General features: G+C 43.0%; 1 protein-coding gene across 1 annotated transcript in view; it reads right to left on the bottom strand.

The window, feature by feature from the left end:
* FOXP4 (forkhead box P4) overlaps positions 1-25070 on the bottom strand; it is an 87668-nt gene that overhangs the window by 51541 nt on the left and 11057 nt on the right. The window contains exon 3 of the mRNA XM_033917779.1: positions 487-673. Within this exon, the coding sequence (XP_033773670.1) occupies positions 487-657 (171 nt within the window). The 5' untranslated portion in view covers positions 658-673. The remainder of the gene's footprint in view (positions 1-486; positions 674-25070) is intronic.

Below are 25070 nucleotides of genomic sequence, written 5' to 3'. Positions count from 1 at the left end.
TTTATATGTACCCCTCGCTCTACAAAAAATATGAGGGGGCCACCTCAGGTCTGTGTTGGCACAGCTTTGGATTTTTGTTTTGAAAGCAGGTGAATTCATTGATCAGGGGTATATTGAGAAGATTTTCCACCTTCAGCCTGGGGTATTGGTGGGATGTGGACCTTCCTAGGGAAGATCAGAAAGAAGCTGTGCATTTAATCCAAGCAGCTAAATGAACAACTGCCACTTACTGGAAGGAAAGACCAGCATTAGTCCAATGATTTACAAAAATAACAAAGACAGCCTCCATCGAGAGGAATAGAAATGAGAAGCGATGGGTCCCATAAAATTGGTACATATGAGCTTCTGATGATATTTGGACAAGTTAAATAACCTTTTTAAAAAATACTTACCAGTCAGTGAGACAGGTGAACGATTCACTAGGGAGGGACATGGGAGGAAGGTCAGCGATTTAGAGGTTAAGGTCATCAGCCATTTTATTTTTACCTGTTGCTGCTGGAGATGTAGAAGTTCCACTGACGTCATTTCACCATTTGTTTCATCATTGACTCCTCCTTCTTGTCCACTAGATCCATCTGATTGGTTAGCAAGGCTACTAACCCCATTTTGATTGGCTGGAGCTGATCGGATAGTATCTGATGCAGATTCAACCATCATGGCGTGTTAATGGGACCTGGAGGAGAAGGAAATCAAGTCTGACTGTTCATACAGAGAAAGGAGATCCACACAGGCTAACCACTTAGGCACCTGTGGCCCAACCCACCCAACACTAGCCACACTGTGGCCCCAGACCTCCATCTCCACCACTAGACTGACAAAGTGCTATACATGTCCTTGCTCAACAGTTACCTTGAGCTTTCTTCCTCCATTCCCCACAATAAAATTTAGTCAGACTCTGAGACGTGGACACCCTCCTCCTATGACAGAAACATCCCTCCTTTGACCATACGTATATATCCATACACACACAAAAGCCCAATGGAAGGTGGGATTCTCCCTGGGAAAGGCAGTCAGTCTTCTTACATCCTCTCATTTTAGGAGAACCTCTGACCCTCCCCCCCCCCATCTCTTCCACATTAAGGGATGATGCAGACAGGTTCTGAGGGGGTGGGGGGATATGCACAGGAAACAAATGAGAATGTCTTTTTGATTCAGTTGGCTGTTATTTCACACATTTTTGGTAATACGTTTTTAACACATGCAAATTGATTTTACCCATGTTATAGCAGATATCATGTGCAATCATTTAACACACGTTATGGTGCTAATAGGAAGCGAATCGCTTCAGCTCTGTTGGCAAGGGGGTGGCAGGTGGCCCATGGCCCATTCAAGTGCAGGTCGTGAGGGGAGGGGGATGATGATTTAGATTACCAGCAAATGGACTTTATCCCTGTAACTCCCAACACACAAAGGCAAAAGAACTTCAGAAACTGAATAGATGGCAAATGAAGGCCCAAACCTCCCTCACTTAAAATGCAAATTAAATCATAACATAAATGCTTTCTCCTTACATTCAGGGCAATTAAAGGTATAATGCCAGTAGTGTTTTATCCAATGAAAGTTAAAGGGATAAGAAAGCGGCTAAATTTTAACCAGTGAAGTTGGCATCCTGGCTGCTAAGAAGTACAGACTGAATGTACTGCTCGACTATAACCAGACAGAAAACTGGCACTAATTTTGCCCAAAACTCCACCCACTACACTGATTGCCAGTTCATTCACGCTCTTTTCTCCCCTTCCATTGGCAGCTGAACAATGGCACACTTCGTGGTTTCTTGGGGGCTAGTGGTCCAACCTAGCTTCCACCCCAGGCAGTTGCCTGTACATCCCTAGAACCCAGCCTTGATCAAGGGCTGGGAAAGCATGACCGACCAAAGCTGAAGGGGTGGGACAGCTGACCCTGGATGTCCGGATCCTGTGCAGAAACTATTGACCCAAAACTTCTTTTCGGAGGCCATAAAACGCACCTGCAACTGACTTAAAAGAGGAACTAAAAGCAAGTAGATTCTGAAATTGCAAAAAAGGGGAAATGTTTGTCAGCAGAAATATCTGTCTACTTCTCTCTTAGACTCCAGTTCAAGTCTTTGTGAATGAGAAAACAAGGCCGAGTCAAGCGCTTTATAGAGACGGACAAACAGCCAGGCCCAAAATGAGCGGGTTCTAATCCCGGCACAAGTATCAGTTCTACCACTACCACTGCTGGACATATGCAATTCTGCAGATTTAAACATGCAAGAGACAGGCCCTGCTCAGCAGGCCTGTGTGCTTTACTAGCGAGTGGGTCATGATCAGGTTGGATCATCCGTCAAAAGGGATAACAATGTTTAAGACTTTCAGTCAAGCTCAACCGTCATCAACACTTGAAGACAGAAAAAAGAAAATGCTGAAATATCTCCTTTAGGAGGTTTTCCCAAAAAGCAAAATGAACAGAAGAATAGCTTTGAGAGGATCTCATTTTGCTAATCATTACAGCCCCCCCCCCCCCCACACACACCTTTAGGCTGGAGAGAGGGGAGCTATGAAAGAGACATTTAAATACCTACGTCTCTTTCATTTGAAAGGAAGCTCTGGAATGAGAGGGCATAGGATGAAGTTAAGAGGTGATAAGCTCAGGAGTAATTTAAGAAAGGGTGGTAGATACGTGGAAGAGTCTCCCGGAAGACGTGGTGGAGACAGAGACTGTGTCCGAATTCAAGAAAGCCTGGGATAGGAACATGGGATCTCTTAGGGAGAGGAGGAGATGGTAGATGCTGTGGATGGTCCATTTAGCCTTTATCTGCTGACATGTTTCTCTCTTTCTTGTCCACTCCCCAGGTAAGGGTCCAAGTTCACCCTTTCTTACCTCCTCCTCATTTCCCAACTCAAGCTCAGGTCAGGACTCAAGCTTATTCTCCCTTTTCTAAAAATGAACCAAGCTCATTCCCTCCTTCACTCAGGTCTTAGCAGAGTTGGATATGTGTCGCAGTCCGTCACTTTAGGACGCTCAGTTTAGATATAAGTCACCTGTACAGAACTTTGTGAACGATTTTTGCTAAAATCTAAGTACCCCACCTTTCTCTGAAATGCAGACATGACTTCTGCCAGTCTAGGCTAGACACGGAAGTCCTGATCCACATGACTATGAAAGGGGTGAAGTGTAGAAGGGGGAATTCTGGGAACTCCTGAATTGCCGTTTTCTAGTGCCACAGAATTGTATCCAGAGACTCTGAATGTTTTGCTGTCAGAGCAATTTAACTTAACATAACAAATTCACTTATATCCCGCAATCTCTCAGTTGAACGCGGTTGACAGCAATCAAGAGACTCTACAAGCCCAGTGTATTATAATCACATTCAGAAGAATTTGCCAATCAAGTAGGTCTTTAGTTGGAGTTTGTTATCAGGACAGAAAAGGGTTTATCCCATGATCCAGCTTGAAAAGATAAAATTACCATAGGAAATGTAAATAATCTAAAATGCTGAGAAAAACTGTCATTAAATTTAAAGTGATCAATAATATAATCAGGCCAAACAATGTCTTGTAACAGGTACAAGCTAACTTGACTAATATTCTTACCTCAACTGGGAACCAACGTAGTTTCCGATAGAATTTAGTGACATGATCAAATTTTTTCAAGTTGAAAATACACCATGATCTGAATGATCTGCAACCTTTTGATATTCTTTTAACTGGAGACCAGATCAATGATATTACAATAATCCAGTGAACTCAAAATCAATGATTGTAGCAGGAGTCTAAATAATACAGTTCTTGGCACATTGTTAATCCCTAATTCAGCCACGTATTTGGCAAAACGTGACCATGTTGGGTTATGTGGATGTAGTTAAGTTAAAGGAGTTTTTATTTGAAGTTTATGTGAAGTTCTTTTTTGGGCAGAAAAACAGCAGGACATTTCCCTCCGTGGAGAAACATTTCTAAGCCGGATTGTATTCTCATCCCAGCTATTCTTTCAGATGTACCAAACCAGCTTCCTTGCGCTTCCGGACCTTTTCTCTCCCTGCTCCATCACTACGCTAGTCAGAAGATGATCAAAATCAGGCAACCCAAGTTTCATGCTTTCTTTTTCCAGGGTTCTCCCTTGTAACATATCAAAAGGTGAACAGAATGCTAGGAATGATAAAGAAGGGGATCATGAACAGATCGTAAAAAGTTATCATGCCGCTGTACTGGGCCATGGTGCGCCCTCACCTGGAATACTGCGTCCAGCACTGGTCGCAGTACATGAAAAAGGACACGGTACTACTCGAAAAAGTCCAGAGAAGAGTGACTAAAATGGTTAAGGGGCTGGAGGAGTTGCCATACAGTGAAAGATTAGCAAAACTGGGCCTCTTCTTCCTCGAACAGAGGAGATTGAGAGGGGACTTGATCAAAACATTCAAGGTACTGAAGGGAATAGACTTAGTAGATAAAGACAGACTGTTCACCCTCTCCAAGGTAGGGAGAACGAGAGGGCACTCTCTAAAGTTAAAAGGGGATAGATTCCGTACGAACATAAGGAGGCTCTTCTTCACCCAGAGAGTGGTGGAACACTGGAACGCTCTTCCGGAGTCTGTCAAAGGGGAGAACACCCTTCAGGGATTCAAGACAAAGTTAGACAAGTTCCTGCTGAACCGGAACGTGCTCAGGTAGGGCTAGTCTCAGTTAGGGCGCTGGTCTTTGACCAGAGGGCCGCTGCGTGAGCGGACTGCTGGGCACGATGGACCACTGGCAACTCTTATGTTCTTAAAGACAAACAGATACAACTTTAAACATCCAAGAGGACACCAGAGAAAGGATGAGATTTTGGATTTAGGTCAGGCCCTTTCAGCAGTAACTCAAAGGAGTTTCATTCAGCCCCCGAAGGGTTAATAATCTAAGCTTGTACCTGAGGCGATGGTAGGTGAAGCGTCTTGCCAAGGATCACAAAGAGCCACAGTGGGGGTTGAACCCTGGCTTCTGTGGTTTTAAGCCGCTCATCTAACCATTAGGCTACCCTTCAACTCTGGAGTTACATTTTGGAGACAGAGAATTATTGATGAAACAGTTGGCCACCGAAATAATTCTACATAAGGGGACAGAAACACTTAACGTACTTCCAAAAACATGAAAGATCAAAACGATCATTCCAGAAGTAATCAGCCATTTGCATGGCCCAGATTAACTTCTGAAATGAGGTTGTGTGAATGGCATTAATCCCCATACAGACCCCCATCCCCCACCTTTAACATCCCACCGTGGATTCAGTGGTCCTTTATTTCTATTCCAATGCATTTCATGGAAAATGACAAAATCCAATTCCATCTGCCCTTACTACAGACAAAATGTCATTGAAACTCCTCCAGAAAGATCTCTGCCAAAGCAGCTCACTCCCGCCCTGCTAATCCAGCACCGAGACCCTCACCCTCAGCTCGGCCTGTGCACCTCACTCCTTTGCCAGCTTCCAAGGCTGGTGACTGCGAAGAAAAAAGGGAGTCCAGAGGAAAAACCTAGCCAAGGCAGAAAGCAGCGAGAAGAAATTCAATGCAAGAAAACACACAGGCTCTGGGTTACATAATTGTACACATTATCTTGAAACGTCAAGGAATGCAAGACCGCTGCTCCTGTGTAAAGACTTAATTGCTGTTAATTACTGCTGCTTTTTAATTAAGAGTTCCTCCATCTGTGCAATACCACTAACCCCAAGATCCTCTGACAAGGCAGGATATCTATTCTGGACTTTCCTTCTCCCAAAGCACACACCCCCCGGCTCTTTCCAATTAGCACTTGCTCGCTCTAATGAGGCTGATAGATGGCTGAAGGTCCTCAGGAGCGCGCACACATCGTCTTCCAGTCAGAGCCCCAACTTCACGCATCTTGTGCGGACCAGAGCACAGCAGCGAACAGATCAACTCCGGCTGGATTTGCATTTTAGCTTCAATTACTTGCCTTCTTCAGATCAGAGCTCAGGTACCCAACTTATTCCCCTGCCCACGGTCACCGAGAGGCAGGATTTGAACCCTGGCTGCCATGGTTCTTGGCCCATTACCACTAGGCGGTTCTTCCACTCAGTGGCACTTGCACTCAAGCCAGACAAACAACAGACTTCAGTCATCTGAGTTACTATAGAAACATTGCTCAAATCAACAAACCTGGTACATGAAGAGTTAAAAGCAGCGTCAGACAGACAGGACGTGAATTGGATTGGCTGCTCCAGCGCAGGCACAGGGTACAGTGGAAGAAGTAGGCACGTGGGGAGGCAATTTTAGAAAGCTTTCTCCGGGTACAAATGCACACGTGCACATCTGTAGGCTGTTACATCTGGAAGTCACAGTTTAGGTGATAATTGTAGTATTTTATGAAATACCTGTGATTATGCCAAAAGCACAAGTTCAAATTTACCCCAGTGTCTGAGCATTTGTGTTTCAGTTTATATTAAGGAGCACAGGGGCCTTTTCGGACTTCTCACCCAGGCCCACAATCTTCTCAGGGACACTGTGTGCACGAGTTGAGACCTGACGTCCTATTTTTGTCCCCAATACCGCTCGGGGAACGCTAATTCTAGAACGGGTCTGTGCACCTAAATTCCACTGAGGTCAATGAAGGGCATAATTGGGATGTGTGTGTGCCGTATCGTTTTCTGTGCCCCCTTGCACTTATGGAACCCTTCAGACCGTGCGCCAGAATTTTCATTTTACATCTCAGGCGTGAAAAAAAGGTTTTCCAACCTGAAGACAACACGTTCTTAGGTCACGTTTTGACAAAAATGCCCTGTATATACGGCTTCAGTCGCTAACTTTGGGATATTTAGACTACTGCAATGCTCTTCTTTAAAGGCCTCTATTTAGCTGATGCAGAACGTGTCGCAATAGGACAAATACAATACTGCAAAATTAGGGCTCCAAAAGTACCTATAAGTATGCTATAAGCCAATGTTAAAATTAAAACAAAAAGACTGTGGAGAATTCATGTTGCCCAGCTGGACTTATAAAGCTGGATAATCCACAGAAAGACCTATAAACATATAGGACCCAATCCACTAGAAACACGGTCCCTATTGTCTGTAAAGGAAAACTCGTGGATTATCTACTGATCCATTTGCTGAATAAAGCTCCCTCCCCCCAACTTAACAAAACCTTCCCTGGCCCCTACCCAGTCCCCTTATCCTAAATGAATATAAGAACACAAGAATTGTCATACTGGGACAGATCAAAGGTCCATCAAGTCCAGTAGCCTGTTTTCAACAGTAGCCAACCCAGGTCCCAAGTACCTGGCAGAAACCCAAAGAGTAGCAACATTCCAGAGCTGAGATTGTGATGTCATAATGCCTCATTCCACCAATGCCTAAGAGCCAACCTCAGCAGTGATGTCACAATGGCTTCATTGTCCTATAAGAATACAAGAGCTGCCATACTGGGACAGACTGAAGGTCCATCAAGCCCAGCATCCTGTTTCCATCAGTGGCCAACCCAGGTCCCAAGCACCAGGCAAGTAATAAAACAGATTCTATTCTGCTTATCCTAGGACTAAGAAGTGGATTTCCCCAACCCATATGGACCTCTCTTTTAGGAAATTATCCAAAACCTTTTTTAAACCCTGAATAAGGTGTGATTTATGTACTGTATATTGCTTATATTTATGACTGGTTCTGAAGAAGCATAAATGATTAGGAAAGCAATGTTTACCAGCGCCGCCCTATCTGTCTGTAGAACTCCTGAAGCCCAGTTTAGGAAGTTGAGATGCAAATATTTATTTAAGAAAATATCCACATGTACCCCTAATCTTGCAAAACTTACAGACATTTAAATGACTTGCACAATTAGGTGTTAATTAGCGCTAATAAGCAGCATCACCAATAACTAGAACTCATTGCTGCTAATTTTGCACTTGTAGTCGCGATTCCATCTACGGCGCAGAACTGCAAGAAGCGTGCATGTGGGAGGCGCCAACACTTCTGTGCTAAGATTCTAGGATACAACAGCAATGTTTTCGTCGCAGTCATTCTAAGCAACCACATTTAAATATTGGCGCACACGTACCGCCTTCTGCGTGTAATTGCCAATTTCAAATCTGTGCCTAAATTTCAGTGACCTGGTCAGAATTAGCACTTGCATTTTCTTCGAGGGTGAATTTGCAACTTAAAAAAGGAACCTTTTAACCCCCTGGTACAAAATGAACCCCTTAGAGGGCACTACCTCAGATCAGCCAATGTCTCTAGCACACTACAAGACAGACTACTTTTTCTTTTTTGTCATCCAACAGGTGCTCACCGGTCACACGTGGACAAGCCAGAAATTTCTCTGGCACATAGAAACATGAGGGCAGATAAAGGCCAAATGGCCCATCCGCAGCATCCACCATCTCCTCCTCTCCCTATTGGCTAAGGCTCTTAACATTTGCATCTTCTCTTCCTATAGGCTAAGGCTCTTTACACCTGCATTGTGAGGTCATAGAGCATTAACATGATGGCAGATAAAGGCCAAATGGCCCTTCCAGTCTGCCCATCTGCAGAATCCACTATCTCCTCCGCTCCATTTAGAGATCCTACTTGCCTATCCCAGGCACAGTCTGTCTCCATCACCTATACCAGGAGACTGTTCCACTCACCTACTGCCCCCCTTTGGTAAAAAAGTATTTCCTTAGATTATTCCTGAGCCTATCAACTCTTAATTTCATCCTATGCCCTCTCAACTCTGGAGTTTCCATTCAATTGAAAGAGACTCACTTCATGTCCATTTATGTCTCTTACCATATCTCCCCGCTCTCGCCTTTCCTCCAGAGAATACATATTGAGATCTTTAAGTTTGAATTTCTAAAGTCACACCTGAGATCTATATGTATAACAAGTTAGAATAAGAAAGAAGAAAGGAGACCAGATGGTGCTCACTCCTATTTATCAAATCGACTCAACACGATCGTATCTTGGCCCAAGAGGGCCTGCCTCAGGAGTCTTAGTGTCGAATAATGAAACCAATGCTGTATCAATCCAAAATATCAAAGTATCGCCAAAAGAAACACTGAAAAACCCCAAAATAATAGCTGACAACGATTGCTGTGAACACTGTACAAAAGTTACAATGCCACGGCACTGGGTCACCCCTGTTATAACACTTAACCAATGCCAGAGTAAAGAGACAGGGCAAGTTTCTGGGATACCGCTTATATCCTAAGCCTGTTCTGCCCTATTTCCTCACGCGCAGCTCCATTGCTTCAGGGGTTATTTAAGCATAATTATGTCAGTGACGACCGAAACAGAGAGGATTAAAAGGCCAATTCTCTCAATGGAGGAAAGTGAATAGTGGCTTCTACTGGGACTGGAAGATGATGTGGGAATGGGAGAAATGAGCCAGGTGATGAAAATTGGGACATGACGCAAATCAGACTGCGAGAAATTGCAGGAGAACCTCAAGAAGCTGGAAGACTAGGTCTCCAAATGGCAGCTGCAAAGCGATGCACACTGGGAAAGAGAACTCAATTTATAGTACATGATACTGGGGTCCACCAACCAGGAAAAGGATTTCGGTGTCATTGTGTACAATAGGCTGAAGTCTTCTGTGTTTTTTTCAGCAGAGTTGTCATTACAATCAAAAGTGGAGCTGTTCTCACAAAGTCTTTTCAGTCTTAAGAATTATCCCGTTGGAAAGCGACCCCCAATGCAGTCTTAGAGCCGAAACACGGGCCATCTCGGCTTCTTTGTAATAAAGTGTCCTGCGTCCCTCTTCTCGAGACCGGTTATGCTTTTTTTCTCTGCTTTAGTATTTCATGCTAGTGAAATCCCTCTTTTCTGTGGGTGGAGGGAAAAAAGACCATAGAATGCAAATGGCCAAAATGCCCCTGTCTTGCTCCATGGTGAGACTACATCATCAGTAGAGATACATAGGTGTATTTTCAAAGCACTTAGGCTTACAAAGTTCCATAGTAAGTGCTTTGAAAATGAGCACCACAGTGGAATTAGAAAAGATTCAGGCCCCCTTTTATCAAGCCATGTTGGGGGGGGGTGTTTATTGTCAGCTGATGCAGTAAAAGCTCCAACGCTCATAGAAATTCTATGAACGTTGGAACTATTACCACAGTAGCCAGTGATTAAACCCCCCCCCTAACATGGCTTCATAAAAGGGGGCTTCAAAGAGGGGTTACCAAAATGATGAAGGTGATAAACTCTTCTCACATGAGGAAAGGCTAAAGAGAAAAAGAGATGGCTGGGGGGGGGGAGGTGGATAAGATAGAGGTCTACACAATCCTGAGTGAAGTCAAACAGGAATGCAAATCAATTGTTTACTCTTTCAAAGTGTACAAGAGGCCGATATATGTTATGAAATGAAATGAAAAGTGTCAAGAAAAGTGTGAAATCACTAGCAAGTTTCAGGGCTCCACATCATTCTCTTCTTGGTTGGGTTGAGAACCTTCTAGTGGCTCCTCTGTATTGTGATGTCATAATGCCTCACTGGTGATGTCACAATGGCTTGGTTTCCCTACACTTGTGCCCATTTACTAGACGCATTTGCCTCCTTGAAACAAAGTGTCAAGAGAAGTGTGGAATAACTTGTAAGTTTCAGGTCTCCACATCATTCTCTTCTTGGCTGGGTTGAGAACTTTTCAACGGCCCTTTGTATTGTGATGTCATAATGCCTCCATCCACCAGTGCCTCATCGGTGATGTCACAATGGCTTGGTTTCCCGATACTTGTGCCCATTTCATAGATGCATTTGCCTCCTTGAAACAAAGTATCAAGAGAAGTGTGGAATAACTTGTAAGTTTCAGGTTTCCACATCATTCTCTTCTTGGCTGGGTTGAGAACTTTTCAACGGCCCCTCATAATATATAGAATTAAATAGAAATAAAACAGAACAAAAGGAATAAAGGTAATACCTCAATTATTGAACTAACTTAGTGCATTGCTTGATTAGCTTTCGAAGGTAACCCTCCTTCACATCAGAAATAAGCCTATTTCTGTGATAGTCCCACAGGAGGAGGGAGGGGTGGGTTAAGTGAAAGGGGCTAGGGGACATCATTCTCCTAAGTCAGCTCAGAACAGTTTATATGAATTTATTCAGGTCCTCAAGCCTTTTTTCCTCTCTGGGCTCACAGTCTATCTAATGTACCTGGGGCAATGAAGGGATTAAGTGACTTGCCTGGGGTCACAAATAGCAATGTGGGTTTAAAGGAATACTTTTCAAACAAAAAGAGCTCATTGCTAGAGATGAAGGGTTAAAGCAGTTAATGTAGCTGGGTTTAAAAAGGTCTGGACAAATTCCTGGAGGAAAAGTCCATAGACTGTTATTTAGGTAGGCCTGGAGAGAGTCCCTGCTTTTCCCTGGGGAAATCTTGCTACTTTTTGGGACTCTGCCAGGCACTGGCCACTGTTGGAAACAGGAGACTGGGCTAGATGGATGCACCTGGGTCTGAACCAGTAAGGCAGCTACTTTTCTCTCATTTATGCTCTTCTAAGGAGAATAGAGCTTGATTTTGAAGGGGGTTACACAGCCATTTACCCCTACTCCAAAAATGAGCTCTAAGCCATACAGGGAAAGCCCGTGGGGGGTGGGGGGAGGTGGGGTTCAAGATGAATGTGGACAGAAAGCAAAGCCTGAGTCAGAGTAAATTAATATTGACTTGAAACTGGGGAGGGTCAGTGTCCCTAAAGTTCCGTATTAGGGGTACAAGTATCTACCACTACCTGAAAAGTAAAGCAGGGGAAGGAAGGCCGAAAACTGGTGTGGATTCCCAGTGGACTGGATGGACCCATCATGAGGAAGAGCAGAGAGGACATGCAAGGCAGCAGGAGCAGCTGTAGAAATCAAAAGACCCAGGTGAGATAGAGCACCTCAAAACAGAACAAGCCCTAAATTTCATTCCTATGAAGCAACGTAATAAGGTCATTTATGACAAAGTGCTGGGATTAGTGTCAGCAAACAAATCAAACTGGACCCTGCTGAGAGAGCCGTGGCTCACTCCTAGAATAGAAAGCTTTGGCTGAGAAATCACGCTCTCGTGAGCTTGCTCGCTCGCTCGCTCCTTCGTTAATCTCTGCTATAGTCAGTAGTTTTGGCCAATAGTATTGACTGAGTACAAAGGGGGGGTGGAGGGGACTGCAACTCTGCCACTTCTGAGACTGCCAGGTACTTGTGACCTGGATACTGGGCTGGATGGACCATCGGTCTGACCCACAATAGCTATTGTTAGAAACTTTTCCCTCCCCTAACGTGATCCTCTCTGCCCAGACATTTTTAAAAAAATCACAAAGCAGAACTCCCTAACCCCCTACTTGTCCTGTCTGTCTGCTTGATTAGATTGTAAGCTCTACTGAGCAGGGACTGTCTCTTGAATGCTTAACATACAGCACTGGCTACATCTAGCAGTGCTATAGACATAAGTAATAGCAGTAGTAACTTTAAATAAGGCGGGTAGTATCCAAAGAGAGAAAGCCACGGATCAAGGTAGCCCCCTCCCCCCCCTTAAGAAGCTTTTCCATCTCATGTTTTGGTGCATCTACATCTGGTCATTATAACCAAACTCACAAGTGAGTGTAATAAAGCGAAGGAACCTTTGTGCACAGGTTAGTATGGCTTCTCCGCACTATTTTCTGCGCTACCATGACGCTCTGTGACAAACGCATTTTCCGCTTGCGTGGATTCTATCGTAGCGTCCGCGCACAGCTCATCTCGCTAAAACTCCATTGCTAACGAAAGTATTAGTTTTTAATCCCAGATGCAGAGAGGTTCTCCAAGAACCCGAAAAGAGAGTCTGGGGGGGGGGGTTTAACGCCGGGTCTAAGCAGTAAAAATGTATCTCGTTCTGCGTTGGTGAAAATGTCATTTCTTCTCTTCACTATGGCTATGAAAGACCTGTAACTTTTGTATGTCTGTGGAAAGAGAGAGGTAACCCCCCCTCCCCGAGGCAGGATTGAGGAGCTGGGCGAGACGTGAAGGGGCTGAGCCACTAACAGTACAACCAGGATACCAGGATGCTCAGGTATGAATTAGAGCAGGGCTGCCCAATCCGGTCCTCGAGATCTACTGGCAGGCCAGGTTTTCAGGATATCTGCAATGAATATGCATGAGAGAGATTTGCCTGCACTGCCTTCTTGGTATGCAAATCTCTCTCTCGTGCATATTCACTGTGGATATCCTGAAATCCCGAGGACCGGACTTGGGCAGCCCTGAATTAGAGTTTCAGCAACTACACGATACACCAGTGGTATCGAAGGCTCATGTGCACATGGTCCATCTCTTGCACGCTGCATATGTAACACCTTCTTATCGAGAGCTGCTCTGGTTGCCGATGGAGGTACGTGTGAAGTTTCAGTGTGGTTGGTTTTGTTTTAAGGTTTTATTTGGTTTAGCTCCTAAATACATAACTGAGCTTTTCTCTTTTGCTACCAACAGACATAAGAGAAGCTCACACCTGAATTTTGATGTAAACTTAAAACACATCATCAATATCTTTTTTCATATTAGGAAGCATTAGGGGGCAAAGATCTAGAACAATCGTTTCTGCTTACTGATACTTATGGGGAATTTAGGAGACATCCAAAAACATATCTGTTCCTGAAATACTTAGGTAGCTGATTTATAGAATTTTATCAGGCAATAATCAGATCTTTTTAAGGTTTTTTAGTGATTGGCTTTTACCTTTTTAGTTTTATTCAATTTGTTGTATTTTTAACTATTGTAAACCGCATAGAATTTTACAGCCTTGCGGTATATTAAACTGTAATTATTATTCTTTATACTGCACTGGGTGTAATTTTTTTCCGACAAGTCCATTGGGTAACCCCCCATGCTGAGTTTTAAGCACACAAGGCTCCAACACCCAGCTTTCTGCATGGAAAAAGCCTAATAGCTCACATCACCAGAAAGAGAGAGTCGAGCACAGCCCCCCCCCCCCCCCCCACTGCTTGTCTCCATCCTAGTGCTTGTTTCACGCTCTGCCTGGGGAGCAGAGAGAGTACAGCGCTCCTAGCCAGGGCTCCCCGATGCCAAGCTGCTCCTTCCTGCTATGGCACAGAGCCAGCAGGGCACACACACAAGGCCCTGGCACAGAAAGTGCGCCCGTGGCCTGCCATCTGCTGAGCACTCGAAGGGAGGAGTGACTCCACTCCATCTCATTAAGAAGGTAAACACAAGAGCCAGCTAAGTGTCTAATTAAGCTTCTAATTAGTCCCTGCTTGTTACTAATGCAAATTAGATTACACCGCTTAACTACAGCATGTCCACAACACCCTTGTTAATTGCGGCCTTTGAAATTAAATTACTCCCTAATTAGCATATCAAAGCCCTTGACTCTAAGCCAGGAAAGATGAGGGCAAAGAATGCCGAACGCCAAGTTCTCTTAATCAGGGTCGCCTAATTAAGTGTTGAAGTCTTGTAAAAGGGGTTCACTTGGCTACGTGCACATTCCTGTCAAGTATTAGGCATGATACATGCGCGTGGGTATACGCACGCCCTCCCGCCAGCCCCGGGCACGATCCCTGCAGATCTGAGCTTAATTCAATAACAGCGTACTGTAAATATTTAAAAACTCCTGTGCAGTAGCATAGCGAGAGAGGTTGATGCCCGACATCACCACGTTGTGCCCCACCCCCATGCCGTTGCTCCCCTGAACATTATATTTATGGATAAGCAATTGAATTCTCCATGGAACCCACTATAGTCGGCTCTGAAATTTTACAATAGGTGTCAGCAGATAAAGGCCAAATGGCCCATCTGCAGCATCCACCATCTTTTCCTCTCCCTAAGAGATCCAGCATGCCTGTCCCAGGTTTTCTTGAATTCAGACACCGTCTCTTCCAGGAGACTGTTCCACACATCTACCACGCTTTCTGTAAAAAAGTGTTTCCTTAGATTACTCCTGAGACTATCACCTCTTAACTTCATCCCGTGCAATCTCATTCCAGAACTTCCTTTCAATTGAAAGAGACTCAACTCATGCGCCTTTATCTCCCCTCTCCCCCAAAGTATACATTTTGAGGTCTTTAAATCTGTCCCCATATGCCTTATAACAAAGACCACACACCATTTTAGTAGCCTTCCTCTGGACCAACTCCATCCTTTTTATATCTTTTTGAAGGTGGGGCCTCCAGAATTGTACACAATATTCTAAATGAGGTCTCATCAAAGTCTTATAGAGGGGCATCAATATCTCCTTTTTCCTACTGGCCATACCTCTCCCTATGCAACCTAGCATCCTTCTAGCTTTCGCCATCACCTTTGGCCACCTTAAAAGCTCATCACATACGATCACACCCAAGTCCCGCTCTTCTATTGTGCACATAAGTTCTTCACCCCCTAAACTGTACCGTTCCCTCTGGTTTTTGCAGCCCAAATGCATGACATTGCATTTCTTAGCATTAAATTTTAGCTGCCAAATCCCAGACCTTTCTTCAAGCTTCGCCAGGTCTTTTTTCATGTTATTCACACCATCCGGCGTGTCTACTCTATTGCAGATTTTGGTATCATCCACAAAGAGGGAAATCTTACTCGACAACCCTCCAGCAATATCGTTTATAAAAATGTTAAAAAGAACAGGCCCAAGAACCGAACTTTGAGGCACATCACTGGTAACAGATAGGGGTAGATAAGAGTATGGAAAGAGTATAGGTAAAAACAAGGGGGCTATAGGGCTAAATCAAGATAACCTGACAGGTCATGGACCTGATGGGCTGCCGCGGGTGCGGACTGCTGGGCACGATGGACCTCTGGTCTGACCCAGCGGAGGCAAATTCTTATGTCCTTTTATGTTCTTTCCTCAGAGCAATCTTCATTGACCCTGTCGCCTTCCACTCAAACAGTTCCTGACTCAGCCCATAACTTTGGGGCCCATTCCAAGGGCATCAGTTATTTATTAGACGTCTAAAATTAGGGATTGAATATCGAATATATGTGGATGATATTATTTTTGTATGTATGGGGAGATAAATTAGAGAAACTGAAGAGTGAAATTACTGGGTGGATGGAAGGCAAGGCCTGAGACTGAATGTAGAGAAGATGGAGGTAATGTTTGTGGGGAAATCTGATTGGGATAGATGAGGTATTGCAAGTGAGGAAGTCAATGACAATTCTGGGAGGAAGATTGGATCCTGGGCTTACAATCAATTGCCAAGTGGCAAAGACAATACAAATATGTTTCGCTCAGATACATTTATTGTATCGTGTGAAACCAATGCTTTCACTATTTGATTTTCGTGCCGTTCTACAGGCAATGATCTTGTTGTGGCTGGACTACTGCAATGTCCTGTACCTGGGAATAACCACAACCAGGTGCAGGGAATTGCAGGTGGTACCGAATGCCACGGCTAGATTGATAAGAGGAACATCAAGATATGAGCACATGACGCCATATCTTTGACAACTTCACTGGTTGCCAGTTGCATTTAGAATCCAAAACAAAGCAATTATGGCTTCATTCCAGAATTCTTTAAGAGTAAGATGTCTAGTTATCAACCAACAAGATCACTGCGTTTGGAAAATTCTGCATTGTTGAAAACAAATGCCAATCCAAAATATGCGGAAACCAATGCAATCAATGACTTTTCATGTGCAGGAGTAAAATTGTGGGACACCTTTTGTTGACCAAACTTGCAAATGCAGTGATAGGAGTTCATTCAGAAAACTGTTAACTATTTGTTGATGCATTTCTTTGAATATTGATTTTTATTGCTGTAAGAATTCATTCTGTCTGTTTCTACTTGTCCTGATCTGTTTTAACATTTTATGTATGTAACCATTTTGTAAATCGTTTTGATATAAAACGGTATAGAAATTTTTTAAATAAATACACCACATCTAGCGCACTTCCTCTTATCTAATTGTCTGGTCACCCAGTCAAAGAAATTGATCAAATGGTGTAGAAGGTGAGGCATAAAAGTCGTACCACTTTATGAAAGAGAGGAGTATCCATCACGCACATCCTGCATTTTGAGAAGAATACACGCACGCATCAGTAACGGGTTGGATGATTTATGCACTTAGCTGTCTGGGAAATTTTACTCAAGGTTCTGTGTGTCAGATACTGTCTCTTCTTGTGGAAATGCTTTCAGAAGTCTCTCTCTTAAGTGCGGTGTACTTCTGGTATCCACTATATGAATCTCAGAGTTAGGAGCGAGATCGGAGAATAACACCTGCAACACCACCGTCCACCTTATATCTCAGCGCACGTGCAGTGTCACCGTACAGAACCACAGGAGAAAACAAAGGCTAGAGGCCCAGGAAGGCAAAAGGTGGGCTGTGAAATGGATCAGTACTTCACACTCACCTCCCTAAACACACGGCTCTGCCCTCTCTCAAGCTTTACAAAATCCCACCTTCTCTCTTCAGAGCTCCCCTTTTAATCCCCCACAATCTGGGCCTTATTCCAAAAAGTTTAGCCTTGCAAAATATACTAAAGGAAAAAAGAAGGGGGGAAGGGAGAGGGGATTGAAGAATGTGAGCCTGAAAGTTTCCAAGTTTATTTAAATCTTACTATACCGCACCAAGGGTCATAAACCTTCTGGTCGGCTTACATTCTAAAATCCAAATAATTATCCAAAAAATTAATTACATGAAATTACTAGATAAAAATAAAATAAAATTACAATTCAATTCCCCCCCCCCAATTTTTTTAATTCAAAATCAAAGCATCTTGTGTCGTTTACAGGATTCTCTCAGTGCTGAAACTTTTCTATTTATTTTCTTATGCATCCGAAAAAATAAATGTTTTAAATTTGGTTTTAAACTTTTCAAGCGTCCCTATTAGTCGAAGTGTTAACAGTGTAGAATTGTGAACCCATTACAGGAAAAGTAGCTGCCCTAATATGTTCATAAAATACTTCTTGCTAAGATGGAACTAGAAGCCGTTTCTGATTTATTGATCAAGTGTTCTCGATGGTACATATAAATTCAAAAAACGTGCCAAATGAAGAGGTTCATCTGTCAGTAAGACTTTAAGGGCCTGTTTTAAAAAAGCCGCGCTAGTAGCTGCTGTGCGGTAACGGCCCCGAAGTCCATAGAGATTTAAAGGGATTTGTTGCCGTGTGGCAAAACAGGCTGTAAAAGTCATTAAGAGTATTTTGTACGTAATACGATGATTAATCAGCAACCAATGTGCTGTTTTCAAATATGGAGTAATACGGTCCAATGTACAAAGGTTATTAACCGAATTGCTGTGTTTTGCAATCTTCAAATGTCTTTTTGACATATACCTACATAAAGAGCATTACAATAGTCTAATTGTTGGATTACAAGTGAATGCACTGATCTATTCAAAGCTTCTGGGAAAAGAAGGTCACAAATCGATCATATTAATCTTAACTTTAAAAAAAGATTGTTTCACGACGCTCAAAATCTGTCATTGAAAGCAAACCCCAGAGCCAAGAAGCTGGTTGCACTGGAGTGATGAATTCTGGGCTGCAAAAGCTGCCTCTCTTGCCTGGCCCTCCAACACTGCCGACTGTCCCTTCCAGCAAATTCTGTCACTTTCCACAAGGAAACAAACTAGAAGAATTCAAACAACTATCTCTAATGTCTTTCTCATATCTGGAATTTAGAAAACATTTGAAAACTTACTTTCTTCCCTAATGTTGTTTACCTGTCATGTTTTCTTTACTTTTAAATTGTAATTCTCCCCACTTTCCTATCATTTCATGTTTGTCATGTATTGTTTAGTTGGTATTTATATGTTCAGTGTTTTCCCCTTATTTTAATACAATTTGTTAAACGCTTAGAAATCTTGATTTGCGTTTTATCAACATTTTAATAAACTTGGAAACTTATTCCCTAGATTTTTGGGTAATTAAATTCCGTGATGATTGTTTGGTTATAAGTAGATGTAATATTTTGCAAACCGCATAGATCTGCAAGGTTATGTGATCTAGAAGTTGATTTTTATGTTATGTAATGTTAATTAAAGGTCCGGTCTGGCTAGATAGAAGGACATACAGGAGTCCTGCAGGAAAACCAGGCTAATAGTCCAGGAACTGGGAATGTCACTGCACCCGAGGCAAGTTCAAAAGCAGCCTAGAAGTGGGAAGTCCACATTTAAATCCCACTGCTGCTTCAAGTGCAAAACTTAAGAGGTTTTCCCTATGTCTGAATTAACTTGTGCTGAGTTCTGATTTGGAAAGATGTATAATCAAATCTTTTAAAAAGGAAGACTGAAGAAAAGCCTCCCCTGAACTAAGTCATTGTCGCAAACAGTGCCAGAACCCTCAAAAAAAAAGGCTCTGGGGAAATAACACTTTCAGAAAGATAGAAACATAGAATATGACGGCAGAAAAGGGCCCAACAAGTCTGCCCACTCAAATAACCTTCTGCTGGTCTGAATTTAGCTTGGTTTTCTTACACTTACAGCTCTTTGGCTCCTCTCAATCTGGGAGATGTTCAAAACCTAACGCCAGCACTAAAGGAAATTAGCACAGGTAGAATGCGCAGAGAGCTCTAATGCAGGAAACAAACCGCATTCTAATGATTAATGCAAATAGTATTTAAATGTAGTCAAATGGATGTTAATGAGGTCATTTCCTATTCCTCCCCCATGCTCAGAGAACCACGCATAAAACAAAGCCACCCTTACCATTGGAAACCTAGCACCAGCTTGGAGCTGGCATTGGGGTGTTTGAAAAAAGGATAAAACATTTGAAAAGGTGCAGAGAATCGATGTCACCCTTTCTTTTCCACAAAGGGGCACAAGTAAAAGTGGCTGCCAATTTTTAGTGAACTGTTTCGTGGACTCACATGTTAAAGCATGACAACATATGATGCGGTACATCGGGGCGCACAAACTGAAAAGGTGCCTCAAACCGTGAGCAAAAGGTGAAAATGGGATGTGTTACTAGAAGGGCCTCTTCTTGCTTGGGAAATGTGACGGCTGCTGTATCTATGATTTGAAATTTTGTGGCTGGGTTCATTTTATATTGTTGTATGTTTTTATTACCTTTATTTAGGTGTATCTGCTTGTTTTTATATCTATGACAAAGGCAAAATCGCCAAAACACTGTCAGTGTAGAGTCGACCCTACTGTGCTGTTCATTGAGAAAGCAAGTTTTGGATTATCCACTGCTGAATGATTGACATCTTTGGGACTGTTGGTTTTGGTACATAAGAGCAGCCATACTGGGTCAGACCAACGCTTCCTCCAGCCCAAAGAGTAGCAGCCAGACCTTCATGGGTTCACCACTTCTTGTGATACTGAAGTTACATCCCAGAAATGTACCATTGAGAGGGTGATGAGAAATCGCTCTCAATTACTCTCCTGGAACGGGACATCTTGACAGCTCTGGGAACACCACAGACAAGAACAGGGACAGATGATCCCCCCCTCCACCCCTCAATGAGAAGAGACGGGACTAAATCGCGCAAGACAACGGCGCGCCGACAACTGAGCGCAAGGTTGATGGCGCGACGGGCCGGGAGCAATTCTTCTAAGCTAACTGCTTTCACCACATTCTGTGGTAATGAATTCCAGAGTTTAATTACACATTGAGGGAAAAATACGTATTTTCTCTGGGGGGGGGGTTAAATTTCCTACTTAGTAGCTTCGTTGCATGTCCCTTAGTCCTAGTATTTTTGGAAAGAGTAAACAAGCGATTCACATCTACCCTTTCCAATCCATCTCTATCACATCACCCCTGAGGAGCCCTGGCTGCTTTAGCCTTTCCTCCTAGGGAAGTTGTTCCATCCCTTTTCTAATTCCACTATATCTTTTTTGACTCAGTATTTGAGGTACGGCCATACCATAGAGGATCCAAGGGTTTTCCATTCCTTTCCTGATAATTCCTAACCTTCTATTTGCTTTCTTAGCAGCTGCCACACATTGAGCTGAGGGTTTTTAAACGTATCCTCAACAACGACACCTATTTCCTTTTCCTGGGTGGTAACTCCTCTCTTTCCCACGTGCACTTTCCACTTGCTCACATTAAATGTCATCTGCCATTTTGACACTGTCTCATAAGGTTCTCTTGCAATGTTTCACAAACCTCTTGTGATTTAAGAACTTTGAACAAGTTTGTGTCATCAACAAATTTAATTACCTCACTAGTTATTCTCTTCTCTAGATCATTGATAAATATGGTAAAAAGCAGCGGTCCCAGCACAGACCCCTGGGGAACCCCACTATTTACCCTTCTCCATTGAGAATATTGACCATTTAAACCCACTCTGTTTTCTGTCTTTCAACCAGTTCTCAATCCCATGATTTTCTAATTTCCTCAGAAGTCTTTCATGAGGGACTTTGTCAAATGCTTTTTGAAAATCCAAATACACAATGTCAACCGGTTCACCTTTATCACCCCTTCAAAGGCAAGATTTCCCTTGACTAAACCCATGTTGGCTTTCTCTCATTAATCCATGCTTACATATATGTTCTGCCATTTTGTTCTTTCTAATAGTCTCTACCATTTTTCCTGGCACAGATTCAGACTCACTGGTCTATAATTTCCCAGATTACCCCTGGAACCTTTTTTAAAAATTGCCGTTACGTTGGCCATCCTCCAGTCTTCTGGTACTATGCTGGATTTTAAAGCTAAATTACTAATTACTAACAATAGTTCTCTGTAAGTTCATTTTTCAATTCTATCAGTCCTGGCAATTTACTACCATTCAGTTTGTCTATTTGCCCCATTACATCTTCCAAGTTTGAGCGTCTCTGATTCATCTGAATTGAATACCATTTCTGTCACTGGTAACTCTCCCACCTCTTCCTCATGAAGCAAAGAATTTATTTAATCTCTCTGCTATGGCCTTGTGTTCATGAGCCTCTTTTACCCCTCGATCATCCAGCGATCCAACTGATTCTCTTTCCGGCTACTTGCTTTTAATTACCTACAAATGTTTTTACTGTGTTTTGCTTCCAGCCAATCTTCTTTTCAAGGCCTCTCTTTGCCTTCCTTATCAGCGCCTTGCATTTGGGGGACCCAGAGGGTACGTCTCATTTAACACCTTAAGAAGTTCAAAGAGCCACATGTGGAACTGGACCAAGTTGAAGCTTTATTTTAAAAACACATTACAAAGTGGACTTCATGGAAGGCAGTAAAATGAAGGTAATTTTGCCCAAGTCACCTGATGAGGGGTTTGGGGGTTTTGTCTCAGCCTTTCTCTCAGGGTCCAAACAAAGGGCTCATTATTCAGTGGGAATTAACTGAGTGGGAGGGGCTTCTGCCTGGTTAACTCCTACTAACCAGGTCCCAGAAAGACCATTCAATGTCATGTAACAGGATAGTGTCACTCAATCTAATTTCTGACAGCTGTAGCACTCTGGTGGCGGTTAAGAAAGCAAATAGGAATGGAAAACAAAGATGAAAATGTTATCATGCCCTTGTATTGCTCTATGGTATGGCCTCACCTCGAATACTGCGTGCAGTTCTGGTCGCCGTATCTCAAAAAAGATATAGCGGAATTAGAAAAGGTACAGAGAAGGGCAACGAAAATGATAAAAGGGATGGGACGACTTCCCTATGAGGAAAGGCTAAAGCGGCTACTGCTCTTCTGCTCAGGGGTGATATGAGTGGAGTGGAAAGGGTAGATGTAAATCATTTGTTTACTCTTTCCAAAAATACTAGGACTAGGGGACATGCGATGAAGCTACAAAGTACTAGAATTAAAACAAACCAGAGAAAATATTTCTTCACTCAATGTGTAATTAAACTCTACAATTTGTTGCTGGAGGATGTGTGAAAGCTTAGCAGGGTTCAAAAAAGGTTTGGATAATTTCCTAAAAAGTCCATAAGTCATTATTGAGATGGATTGGGGAATTCAGTAGCTTATCCCTAGGAGGTGCAGCATAACATTTGGTTTTTCTCCTTGGTATCTTGCCAGATACTTGTGATTTGGTTGGGCCACTGTTTGGAAACAGGAAGTTACACCAGAAGGAAGGACTCCGGCAGAGGGAAAGGCTAAGAAGATAGTAGAGTGGAGTGCTATGGTGTGCTGCCATTGATGAACCTGGAGGAGGAGCTGGAAGTTGCAGGGAAGGAAGAGAGAATGCTGGACCCGACGATGGTGGTGGGGACAATTTGGCTGAGGCTGGAGCTGGTGGGAAGGGAAAAGAGAGAGGGTGCTGGCCACATGGGGTGGAGGGGATGCTGGAAGGAAGGGAGACATTGGACTGGGAGGCTGAAGCTGGAGTTGGAGGGGGTGCTGGACCTGCAGGGAGGAAAAGAGAGAAGGGAATGGAAGCTACAGAGATGAAAGATGGATGGTGAGGCGAGCATGGAGAAAGAAGAAAATGTCAAATGGGCAGGAGACAAACAGGAATCAAGAGCCTGGGACCAACATGATTTGAATAATAAAATCATCAGACAACAAAAAGGTAGAAAAACAATTTTGTTTTCTATTTTGTGATTACAATATGTGAGACTGCGAGCGTGAGCTAGGACCTAACCGTGTTTGTTTTGTTTACATATGACAGCACTGGCGTGGGGCTGGAGAGGGCAAAGGGTGGGTGAAGAGGCCGCAAAATAAACCTGCAAGCTAATTTTAAAACTATAATCACAGAAAGCAAATCGAATCGAAAAATCCATTCTATTAGCAAAATCAAATGAAAAATGATTTTCCTGAATCGGACAGCTCTCCTCTCCACTGGTCATAGAGGAAAGATTTACTCTTAAAGAGTTTGGAAAAGTCACAGCTAATGCCAACTCCATTAAAAACAAGATCAGTGACAAAGTTCCCAGCACTGGCAAGTGGCATTTACAAGCCAGAAAAGGCTTCTTAATGAAATATGTAATATACACATTTCAGAGAGGAGCTGATGGCTTTTCAGCGGTGAAAAATTGTAAAGGCATCAATTTCTAGCACCCAAAGGACAGCGGATTTTTATACATTCAAAAATAAAGACGAACACGTTCTATTCTGTTATTTTTACATGATTTGTAACAAGTTATAATGCCAGATTTTTGAAGGGAAAAAAGAAAGCAGTTAAGGGAAAAAAGAGACTGGTTTTAATCACTCCTTGCCCAGGCCTCTTCCCCAACCAGATTCAATTAACTGATAACAAGAGACATCAAATTAATTTTTCAAGGATGTTAGACTTTGATGAAGGAAATCTCTCTGATTTTAATCGGGGCGGTGTTTAAAAGGCACAAATGAATGAATATCCCTTTGTAATCATCAGGAAGAAGTGCAAAGCAGTCAGTGCAAACTCCAACCATTTAATTAGGAGGGAAATGAAAAGTGTAGAAAGAAATTGGAAAATGGCCCTTACCACCATCGGGTTTTTTTTTCCATTTTTGCCTGATCTGCCTCCTAAAAATATTAATCTCTGTTAAAAGTAATATAGAGTACAGCACAATGAGTTCACTTAAGAGGTGACCCCTCTACCTTCTCCTAGAGCCGATGAGAATGGTGGACATGCCGAGCGAACAGCAACAAGACCTGTCCCAGGAGAAAGACACGGCAGTGCTGGAGTTGACAATGCAGTTGGCAAAACTGTGGATTGATTTTTTATCTTCCCTAAGTCTTGATGATTCTGCCCCCATGTGTGGCAGAACCTTAAATAAAAGGGTTACGATCTCTAATGAAGGCTGGTGTCATCCATTCTGTGGCCTCGGGACACAACACTTCAGAGCCCTGTCTGACTCCTGAACTACGAGGTAGAAACTGGATTAATTAAGTACATAAGGACATAAGCAGTGCCTCTGCTGGGTCAGACCAGACAGAGGTCCATCCCGTCCAGCAGTCCGCTCGCGCGGCAGCCCATCAGGTCAAGTAATTCTCTATCAGTACCCCTCAATCCCTTTTTCCTTCAGGAAATCATCCAATCCTCTATCTATACCCTTGCTTCAATCCCCTTTTCCTTCAGGAAATCATCCAATCCCTTCTTGAAACCCAGTAGCGTACTCTGTCGTATCACACCCTCTGGAAGCGCATTCCAGGTGTCCACCACCCTCTGGGTGAAGAAGAACTTTATAGCATTGGTTCTGAATCTGTCCCCTCTTAACTTTTCCAAATGCCCGCTCGTTCTTGTATTTTTTGAAAAATCTGTCCCTCTCCACTTTCTCTATGCCCTCCATGATCTTGTAAGTCTCTATCATGTCCCCTCTAAGCCTCCGCCTTTCCAAAGAAAAGAGGCCCTATTTGAATAAAATACTTTGAATGTGAGTTTTTCTTTACCTTGATGGAGTTCTTTTCTGATTTTATATATCTT

Source organism: Geotrypetes seraphini, chromosome 13 (genome assembly GCF_902459505.1).
Source record: "Geotrypetes seraphini chromosome 13, aGeoSer1.1, whole genome shotgun sequence".
NCBI classification, from domain to species: Eukaryota; Metazoa; Chordata; class Amphibia; order Gymnophiona; family Dermophiidae; genus Geotrypetes; species Geotrypetes seraphini.
This window is presented reverse-complemented; position numbering and strand designations above follow the sequence as displayed.